This window comes from Solanum tuberosum, unplaced genomic scaffold (genome assembly GCF_000226075.1).
Source record: "Solanum tuberosum cultivar DM 1-3 516 R44 unplaced genomic scaffold, SolTub_3.0 scf00008, whole genome shotgun sequence".
Taxonomy (NCBI): domain Eukaryota; kingdom Viridiplantae; phylum Streptophyta; class Magnoliopsida; order Solanales; family Solanaceae; genus Solanum; species Solanum tuberosum.
In genome coordinates this window covers 3,144,553-3,155,535 of record NW_006238934.1, presented here as the reverse complement: position 1 = coordinate 3,155,535, position 10,983 = coordinate 3,144,553, and the positions used below count along the sequence as shown (strand labels likewise).

Genomic DNA, 10,983 nt, shown 5'->3' with positions numbered 1-10,983 from the left:
CCCCCCCACACACACACTTCACCCCCTTCAAAACCCATCTCAACCAAAATTTCCAATCAAAATCTTGAAATTGTTTCTAGCATAAGAATTTGACAATGAATGATCTATTCTCAGGATCATTTTCTCGTTTCAGAAATGAAGAACAATCCCCAAATCAAGAATCACCTGGAATACAAATGAGACAAACTGGTGGTGTCAATCTTGACAAATTCTTCGAAGATGTAGAAACCATTAAAGACGAGCTTAAAGAACTCGAAAAGATTCATACCCAACTCCACAATTCACATGAACAGAGCAAGACTCTGCACAATGCTAAAAATGTCAAAGATCTCAGAACAAAGATGGATAATGATGTTTCGATAGCTTTGAAAAAGGCGAAATTTATCAAAGTTCGATTAGAAGCATTAGATCGATCTAATGCTGCTAATCGAAGTGTTCCTGGCTGTGGACCTGGAAGTTCATCAGATAGAACAAGAACCTCTGTTGTGAATGGATTGAGGAAAAAACTTCAAGAATCTATGAATCAGTTCAATGAATTAAGGCAAAGAATGGCATCTGAGTATAGAGAAACTGTTCAGAGAAGGTACTGTTGAATCAAGTTTAAATCTTGCATTTGTGTTATGTGATGTTTTTGTTACTATCTATTATTTTGTCGAGAAATCTTAGTAGCTCAGTTGGTTGGTGGTTGGTTATCTAAACTTTCACCAAATTGTTTTGACTTCCATTTGTTCTTTCTTTGGACTGCTTTGGACTGTTTTTTTTTTTGTGAATCGAGGTATATTGGAAACAGTCTCTCTATAGTAGGGATAACGTTTGCGTACATTCTACCTTCCAGATCCCACTTTGTGGAATTACACTGAGCATCTTTGACTTTTGATTCATTCGTGTTCTTGCCGTTAGTAAATTGTTTTGTATTTGTTCAAGAAAAAGGCCCCCAACTTTAGACTATGGTTTAAAATTACCTTCATGTTGAAGCTCCATTATGGATCAAGGGAAAATATGAGATTTTTCTAACGACATTTGAAATCCGGACCTTTACCTATTCTGTTTAGATTGAAGTATGTGGTTATCTCATCTGAAAGTTGAAACTGTTAGAGAGAACACAATGTTGATCCTCTCAATCTATCATGTGGCTCTGATTCTTTTTATAATGAATGTGGATGAGACTCGGGATCACGACTTCTGACTACTTTAAGAGTTTAAATCAACAGGTACTACACGGTGACGGGAGAAAATCCAGATGAAGGTACACTGGATACTCTAATATCCACTGGCCAAAGTGAGACATTTTTGCAGAAAGCAATACAGGAGCAAGGAAGAGGACAAGTAATGGACACAGTTATGGAGATTCAAGAAAGGCATGAAGCTGTGAAGGAATTAGAGAGAAATCTGAAAGAATTGCATCAAGTTTTCATGGACATGGCTGTTTTAGTGGAAAGTCAAGGAGCACAGCTAGATGACATTGAAAGTCAAGTCAATAGAGCCAATTCATTTGTGAGAGGTGGTGCTCAGCAGCTTGAGGTAGCAAGAAAGCACCAGAAAAGTTCAAGAAAATGGACTTGTATTGCCATTATTATTTTGCTCATTATTATCTTGGTGGTGGTTCTTTCTATTCAACCATGGAAGAAATGAGAATTACTCAAATGTTGGGCCCGAACCATGGAATTAGTCACTAATACTTACACGTCAAGATAGTCTGTCTACATAACATCCCCTTAGGGTGTTGCCTTTCCCTGGCCCTGCATCAACACGCGAGATGCTTTGTGCATCGGAATATCTTTCTTTTTTTCATATTTCTAATGTTTGGAGTTCTCTTTGTAATTAAATTATTGCTCACGTAGAAAAGGAGACTGTTTTGTGCTATTTGCTTGTTTATACACATTTGGGTTTATATCTAATCTTTTGTTGGTGATACTTTTGTTTGTTTTTTTAGAACTTTTCTGAATTCATAAATGCATGTGGCATGACACTATGAAGATTTAAGCCTGCAGTTTCAGTACAAGATTTCAAGGAACATGTCATATTATACTTGTAAAAGTTTATTATAACCTTGAGAAAAGTTTGATAATAGAACAATTAAACAAGACATTCAGCATAATTAGCCAGCACACATGAGCTGTCTTCTTATATTTGTAGTGTTACCAGCCTAGCATTACAAGATTAATCCAGGGCCCTTCCGACGTCTCCTGTCCAGTCTGGTTTCACCAGTCAAAACCTTATCGAGGTCAGAATATTCCATGAACATCTGTGTAGCAGCTTCTCATGAAAGCTTGTATCGTTTGAGGCTACCAGACATTATCTCTTCAAATTTTGCTACAAAGTCTTCAGGCATCGTGTAAGTCTAGCAGGTTTGGGAATACCTGGAAAAATTCATCCGACAGTGGTCCAAATTTCCCCATTTGCAAGAGCTCAGCCATGGTAGTGCAAAGCGCAGCACTGGAAGCAAAACTATGTTAAAAGCTCAACAGTAAAGAATCTAACAGAGAACAAGGAAATGGGGAAAACAATAGCTAGCATCAAACAAAAGGCAGCAAAGGGTCTGCATTCAACATCGTTGATCAAGCTTAAGATCTAGCAATTGGAAGTACCATGTCAATGAAAAATCCCAAGAAAAAAAAAATTGTATTCAGTATTTGTAGAAGATGTCAAGGAGAAAAAGTTTAAGACTTTACACAAGTAAAGTGATTCATGAGATTTCACCCTTTAAATGAATGAGAACATTTGTACCCAAGTAAGATTGAAAATTTCCCAGGTGAGTATATCTGTCTCATACTCTACATCACAGAAATCCGGTAGGAATGTGCTCAATTACTTTACAGGTTAACGTTGCTGATCATACGAATAATCTTTACCATCTTAGTCATTGATGCATTAACTGTAATCTCTAAAATCATTTTGCCACAGGGAACAGATTGTCATCCCTTAATGATGCTTTATAGATCATTGGACAAAAAAAGGAAAAAATGCACTAAATAATGCCTACTATGCGTAACAACCTTTACATTCTTCATTAATAAAAAGTTCTACATAAGGATTCTTACCAATGAAGAGAATCATATGTATCGTCTCTACTTTCATGATGCTGACATCAAGATTTAACCTCTTTGCTGTACTCTGCACCTCATGAGCATCTTCCCCATTGCCATATACCTCCAAATTAAAGCCATTAAGGTCATTCTTGTGCTTTGCTTAAGAGATCTATCAACTCCCAGTGTATTCGCCCAGACCATTTTGCCTTAAGAAAGATGCTCATTTAGAGAAAACTTGCTGGTCGCTTTGTCTATCTGCTGCCACTTTTTCTCCTTTTTCAGAAACTTTGGACTGACACCGTGAACATTGCAGACCAAAGACTTGGGTAAATCCTGGATACCTAAACAGCAATATTGACATCTCAATTAAGACAAAAATGAAATAACAGGTAGGGTGTTTTAATATTAATAAAAGGACATGGTGCTCTAAAATGCAGTTAAGGCATCTTCCAATGCTAAATGCATGTGACCACAGTTTCCTTCTTTCTTCTTCTATGAAGGAGAATTAATCCATAGACTAAACATACCTTGTCTTGGTATGGTCTCGTTACCCAATTGTTAGTGTGTTTCACAAAAAAAGCTTGAAGATCCCCATTCATTTCCCTCTTGATATATTCCAAATAGTTTGTGTGGACAACGCCAACAAGATGATTTAAATTTATCACTCTAACATTTGCTGGGTGGTACCAACTGAGATGTTCTGGCTCCTCTAAAATTTTGCAACATCGGCATCCCTTGACGGGATAAACTGAGAAGTATCTCCAGCTGGTATTATACTCCGCCTTTCTTTGGAGAACTGCAAGGGAAAAAATATTTGTTAATAATCACATCCATCTCAACATCTTCGCCTGTCATATTATAATTTATTTAGCTGTTAATCAGGGACTACCTTTCCAGGGTAAAATGAAATCCTGAAGTCAGCCTTGAAACCAATTCGCTCCTCAAGCCAATTGCATATATAAAGGTCCTGATCTTCAGAAGAACTTAATGAAAGATGGTTAGGAAAAATTAGCTCTTGGTCAGATTTACATAGCCATGGAACCAGCAACATAGCATTCTGCTTTTCTGATCTGGCTAAGTGAGCTGCTCGGAATAGAAGATTTACAGCAGTTCCTGTTATCGAAGGAAGGCTAGCCGTTGTGACTACATGCCTTCTATCATCTGATAGATTCTGCTTGGTAGAATCTCCTCAAAATCCACCTTCATAACAATGACCATGGTTCTTATATCCAGATCATCATTCATAATTTCACCTTCAACCATGAGGACCCTCCTCCGGGTAAGTGGTGTAGTAAAAGTTTGCTTCGACCCTTGCTGCACAGACATCCACAATCTTTTCTGATAAATAAATTTAAGAGCCAGAGAAGATAACTTATAGTGTCCATCGACACATCAAGCTTGATTGTTAAATTATGACATCCAACTAACATCTGTCTATTACTCACAGTATATCATGTAAATGCTTCATGCTGGACATGTCAAGGATAAATGACGGAGAAACTATCCCATTTTACTGGTTGAAAGCCTGTAAGTAACAGTCCTACTGCAGAATTCACACAAGATGAAAATGTTCCTGGATATATGTGCAACAATTTACAATAAATATAAAATGAGAATATCTTTTAGAAATTTCACACCTTGATGCAAAGGTAAGCTAACCATCCTACTTAATGTGCAAGAGTAGGCTAGCTGTCCTACTATATATGTCCAAAAAGAATAAGTGAATATCTAGAGCAAAGTTAAAGCACTGATAAAATATCAAAACAGGAGCATAGGTAATATCACCATAGTTACTTATGCAGTGAAGATTATCTTACCTTCAACAATTAAATAGACTAAGCATCAAAAAGAAAAAGAAAATAAAGAGTACTCACGTAGACTAAATGCACAGGTCAAGTACTGCAAACAGAACAAATATTTAGCATTCCATGAAGAGGTAATGCAAACAGAATATAAGCAACTAGGATAATCAAAAATCAACACGTATATTTGTAAATCACAAATGAACTATTACCTTTTCTTATTCCAAATTGATCCAGAAATGGGCACGACTGCCTAACTAATATGCCAACAATTCTGGCACATCAAGTGCTGGCACTCCCTGCATAGATGAAGAACATGTGAGGATGGATAAGGAGAAGAAAATATCTCTAGTCTAATTGCTTCTTTTATTTTTGGAATATAAAAAAAACACCAAGGGAAAGGAGAGAAATTATAAAGGGAAATGAAGAGAAAAATAAGAAAGAGTGAAAAGAAAATGATTTTCTTCTCTCGCTTATCCAGAGTAATGTTATCTCCTCCCTGTGGTCTCTTCTAAAACTTCCCACCACCGCATATATTACGACCAAACTAGGCAAGAGACATGTTTTGATTTTCTCTACTTGTCTCTTCCATTCCCTTGCTTTCTTAACTTTTGAAGCAGAGTATTAACCACACGCCACAGTCCAAACCAAATACATCGAAAACAATGTAGAATATAACATCATCAAATGATAAACGATAAGACACCAACCTTTTGTCTCTACTGGTTCCTTGCAAATTGATTTATGGAGAAAGGCAATATATTAATCACATGGATCAACATACCTATAAATAAATCACATGGATCAACACCAAGAAATACAAATGTGAGAAAAGACAACACATAATGGTGAAGGAATCGCGATAGAAGGAAAGAACTAAAAGATTTAAAACAGAAAAAGCCACTGTCCGTGCCTGATGAGTCAAACAAACCCAAGCCTCCCCTCCCGTCATGACCAAAAACTACTCATGTATACCAGTTAACACAAGTTGAATATAAAAAGAAACCATCAAAAAATTGAGTTAATCCCATAACCAAAATAGAAATTCCAGAAATCATCAGCATCAAGAAAACATCTAGCAATATGTACCACCTAAAGAGACAGAGTAGTGCTTATCCTGAAAAGGAAATAGAATTGCACATACTGAATCATAGTACACAGTGTTTCTCATAAAACAAGGGAGGGGTAGAGGCAGGGGTAAGGTTTCAGTGTAAAACCATCTTGCTTAACAATGTGAATTCTAGCAGAGTCTTAAAAACACAGCATCTTGCTTAAGAGTACTTTTGTTAAAACTTTAAAGAATAGAAGAACGGAACTTGACTCCATCTCTGATGAATAAGATGTTTTTCTAGTTACAATTTGCTAAAATTATTTTTGTTTTAGAAAGGAGAAAACTAGCTTATTATTGAAAAACCTTTTTGACTGTCACAGAGTAGCAGCTCACGGCTGCTAGCCTAAACAGATGATTCATCAAAACCAAACACCTATCATATTTCTTCAAACTACTTTTAAAAAGATAACTTAACCTTGAAGATGTTCATAAAAAGCTTAAGGTGCTTCACTTATTTCCTATTCTTGGTTACTAGATAATTTATAAAGAGAGTATTTCAAAAATCAAGTGTATTAATAGTTTAAACATTTAAGTTATAATTGAGAGTTCTGAAAATCATGTCAAAGGAATCCCTCAAACAAAGGTTCGGGATTAAAGAAATGGCTCATGTAGCACCTCGCCCATTTGAAAGGTTTAAATGAACCCATACCTCCCGGGAAGAGCCTATGAGTGTCTATGCTAAGAATAATGTTTTATGAGGTATAATAATAGCACAATGGTTGTATTTTAAGTTTTGAAGTCAAGAAAAGTAGCGAAACAAAGGTCGGCAAAAGTTATTGTAAGTTTCTCTAATAAAATTTTCTGAGCTTTGGGTCAAATGTCTTTGATGTTTTCTCCCAATATATAAAGATTTAAAAGGCCCATGACCTATCAAATCGAAGGTCTACAAGTCTAGTTTGCAATGCAGAAAACCTAACATCAAACCGACATCGGAGTAAGAAGTTATGAGTGTTTTACTGCAGACTGTCTGGGAAGAATCCGGGTTGCAAACCGGGTCAGGTAAAAAATATGGTATGTCAGCTATACGATGTTTTAACCCATAAAAACATTTCTTTTCAGTTCCTAACCAGAAAGAAAGCTTAAGAGAGGGTTCTAATGGAGTTCTTGGGTGATGAAGGTACGTTTTTAGCAATTTCTGCCATTAAAGGTTGCCCCCATGCCTAGAAACGTGATCTCTACAGCAATAAAATGACAAAAGTATAAATAGTTCACAGCATTTTGAAATAGAATCAATAGAACATGTTTTAGATCCACAAATGAGACATAATTTTTTTTACAATTTAATCCACCTTCCACTTTAATAAAAAGTATAAAGAACACACTAAAGATGAAAATAGACGGAGGAGTGGAAGAACAAGTTAAGAAAGCAACAGAAACTTGCCTGTTACCTGTCAGACGTAGCTGCATATACCATATGGGGACTCCAAACTGATCTCATGGAAGGCAAATTCCCCTTAAAAAGAACAGCCCACAAGAATGGAAATGAGAAATCATTATTCGGGCCACAGGGTACTAAGGTGCACGTGAAGATCTAGTTGTGGACATGCTTGACTGAACAAACATTTGGAATAGAATCACAAATAGCTGGAACTTCATACTTCATTTGTTGTCTGTTCTATCAAGTCCCTCTAGCAGAAATGTATATGTCTGGGAACTAAGTCGAGAACCATTTTTCTCCATAATATCCAACAACTCAGAACATCTATCTGCAAGTCCCCTCTTAAGTAAGCCATCAATTAGAAGTTTCCAAGCTACTTCATCATTATTGTACCCACAATCAAGAAGTCGAAAGAAGGCTGCCTTAGCTTTATCATTATTTCCATCATCATACAACCCACATATAAGGAGCTTGTACGACTCTAAGCGTGGTAAAAAACCTTGTGTAAGCATAGTGTCAAGAAATCTTGTTGCATCCTCATACATTCTCAACTTGCAACAACAATTTACCATTGAGGTGTACATATCTTCAGAAGAAGACATTCCGCAACTCTGCATATGATCAAGTAACCTCGAAGCCTCCTCAAGACGTCCTTCTCTACAGAGACCAATAACAAGCGAACTAAAAACGTTTGTATTAGGAGGACATCCGTGTTCCTCCATTTTATCAAAGAGTTTAAGCAAAGTTTCATATTTCACTACTTTCCACACATCAGCAATATTAATGGAACTGGCCTCTATTTTGAGATCAAGTCCTCCTTGGGACAAATGTTTAATCAAAACAGAATAGGTGTAATGAGAAGGTTCATATCCAGAATCAAACATACATTTTAGCATATCAAAGGCTCGATTTAATAATCCTGCACGACCATAACCATCAATCATTACTGTATAGGTCATCAAATCTGGCCTAATTCCTGCCTCTGCCATCTTAGCCATCACATCTTCCGCTTCTTTCAATTTCCCTTCATTGTGATATGCAACTAGAAATGAAGTGTAAATGCAGACATCCGGCTTGTGTCCCCTAGATATCATTAAACTAAAAACTTTGTCAGCATGGTCAAAGGCACATTCTTTTAGTAGTTGCTCAATCAAGATACTGTAGGATTCAATTGTGGGTTCTACACCACTTTCTGGCATGCTTTCAAGTAATTGTGCTGCTTCTAGCTGCTTACCCTGTTTACACAACCCGTTAATCAGCACATTATAAGTACATGTGTTTGGGGAGCAACCTTCCTCGATCATCTTCTTAAACAATGTGAAGGCAAAATCAAATTTTTCAGTTTTGCAATGTCCATCAATTAGAGCAGTGTACATTGCAACATTAACCTTTATACCCTTCTCTTTCAGAGAACTAAAAATGGTGTTAGCTTCTTCAACTCTACCTCTTTCACATAAGCCATCAACTAGAGTACCATAAGTCCACTCATCAGGAGCTAAACCATTCTCCTCCATCAATCTAAGCAACCTAAATGCACTATCTATTTCACCCTCTTTACACTGTCCATGAACTAACAAGTTAAAAGTGACATTACTAGGAGACAGTTTGCGCTCAAGCATCTTATCAAGTAGTGACATTGCCTTATGCACCTTTTTCGCCCTACAAAAGCCAGAAATCAATTCATTGTATGTACGTACATTTGGGATACAACTATTCGATTCCATTGTGTCTAAAATACTTAATGCAACATCAACCAAACCTTTCTTACAGTATCCATCAATCAAAGCATTGTATGTCACCACACTCGGAACTAGCCCCTTTTCCGACATAACATTTAGTAACTCTCTTGCTTTGTCAAGCTTAGAGTCTTTACACAAACCATCGATGAGAACAGTGTAAGTATGAACATTGGGCTCACAACCTTTCTCCCTCATCTCATCAAACAAACTCAATGCTTCTACCCTTCTATCCAATCGACACAATGCATCAATGAGAATCGTATATGTCCGGACATTAGGAGAACAACCATCATCTCCCATTTCCAAAAACAGCTTCATCGCTTCATCAATCCTCCTCGTTTCACACAAGCCATGAATCAAATTATTGTACGATACCACATTTCTTCGACAACCCTTATTCTGCATTTCCCTAAAAACCTTAAAAGCACTATTTACATCTTTTCTCCTACAATGACCCAATATAAACGACGTGTACGTATGTGTATCCGGCCTCAAACCAGCTTGCAAAATCTTACTAAAATAAACCTCAGCCTCAACTACATTACCCAATTTACAATAACCATTAATCATCGTATTAAAAGTATAAACATCAGGCTTAATCATATCATTCAACATCTCATTATACACACATTTCATATCATCAACCATAACAAACCGCGATAACGCCATCAACAATGTATTATAACCCCACCCATTAAGCTTAAACCTAAACCCATCATCACATTTATTCATCTCCCGCACAAAACCCATCACAAAAACGACATCCTCAGTTGTTCCACATGATTTAATCATAGAAAGTCTCGTTCTTTCCGCGACCTGAAAAAGCTTATTGGAAATCAAAATACGCAAAAGGGGTGCATAAGATTGAACACTGGGTTTGAAAGAAGGAAGCCGTGAGAGGTAATCAAAGAAGGAAAACGCGATATGGGGATTAAGATTTGGGTTCTGTGAGAGGAAAGAAGAGAGACGAGAAGGGGAAAGTGAAGGAATTAGATTCTTGAGAGAAGGGTGTTTTTGCCAATTTGGGTGTGAAAGGAGATTGAGGAGCTGAGAAGAAAGGGGGTCAATGGAAATGGGTTCTGATTCTTCTGGTGACAAAATGGGCGAAGGAGAAGAAGAAGGAGAAGGAGCGACTGAAAATGGGAAAGATTTGATTAAGGAGAAGAAAAGAGAAATCGACTGACCTGAACGGAATGGAAATGGAGTAGGCAACGCCGTCCATTGTATCATTGTCTTGGAAAATCGATTCCAAGAAGGAAGAAGAAGAGAGACGAGATCAAGTTTGGGTATTCATGGAGGTAAACAGAGCGGCGATTTTGCTGTGGCAATACTTTTTTCTTGCTGAGTGACAGAGGCGGACTTCGGTGATAGTACGCTGACATTAGAGGGGGTGAAGTTGCAAAATGAAGAAAATAAACACAAAAATAGCCATTTTTAGGACCCTATTTAGGGTTTGGCCAAAAAAAATCTAAATTTTAACCACATTTAGGAGGTTGTTTGGTTGATGGGATGTGATATATTATTGTATCCTTATCGAACTTACATCGTTAGAGGTATAAGTTCAGTATATTACCCATAAATTATTTCTTTTCCTTTTAAACATAAGCACATAAGTTCGGTTTCAGAATGTTATGCCTTAAGAAGATAACTCACATGCCGTAAATTATATCTTACATAGTTTTTACCAAACTTATGTTCAATAGAGACATGAAATCAGTTTCAAACCCTACAAAGTTATGCCTTAAGAGAGAAAACTTATTCCAACAAAAGATAAAAGTTATATAAATACATATTATGAATTAGATATTGCACAACTTATGTTATGAGAAATTAGATCAAAATTAAAAGTATTTAGTCTACAATTTAAAGGACAAAAATTAAAAATCGCCTTAAATAGGTTAATCATGCAAAAACTTGCCCCATG

The 10,983-nt window shown here is 36.7% G+C and overlaps 2 protein-coding genes across 8 annotated transcripts; one reads left to right on the top strand and one right to left on the bottom strand.

The window, feature by feature from the left end:
- The first annotated feature begins 12 nt into the window (after positions 1 to 12).
- LOC102587324 (syntaxin-121-like) lies at positions 13 to 1,914 on the top strand. Its single transcript, XM_006339110.2, has 2 exons — positions 13 to 583; positions 1,212 to 1,914. The coding sequence occupies exons 1-2, from the start codon at positions 96 to 98 to the stop codon at positions 1,630 to 1,632; spliced, it is 909 nt and encodes a 302-aa protein (XP_006339172.1). The 5' UTR covers positions 13 to 95; the 3' UTR covers positions 1,633 to 1,914.
- A 115-nt stretch (positions 1,915 to 2,029) lies between these two features.
- Positions 2,030 to 10,463, bottom strand: LOC102586323 (pentatricopeptide repeat-containing protein At5g65560-like). Of its 7 annotated transcripts, none has more exons than XM_015309970.1 (7): positions 7,331 to 10,463; positions 5,044 to 5,615; positions 4,475 to 4,602; positions 3,919 to 4,362; positions 3,557 to 3,825; positions 3,042 to 3,370; positions 2,030 to 2,436 (listed from the first exon to the last, which is right to left on the bottom strand). In XM_015309970.1, the coding sequence occupies exon 1, from the start codon at positions 10,287 to 10,289 to the stop codon at positions 7,542 to 7,544; it is 2,748 nt and encodes a 915-aa protein (XP_015165456.1). In that variant the 5' UTR covers positions 10,290 to 10,463; the 3' UTR covers positions 2,030 to 2,436; positions 3,042 to 3,370; positions 3,557 to 3,825; positions 3,919 to 4,362; positions 4,475 to 4,602; positions 5,044 to 5,615; positions 7,331 to 7,541. The 7 variants fall into 7 exon arrangements, with proteins under 7 accessions (XP_015165456.1, XP_015165449.1, XP_015165442.1 ...); XM_015309963.1 differs by having other exon boundaries at positions 3,919 to 4,343; XM_015309956.1 differs by having other exon boundaries at positions 3,919 to 4,602; positions 5,044 to 5,130; positions 5,542 to 5,615.
- Between the last annotated feature and the right edge of the window lie 520 nt (positions 10,464 to 10,983).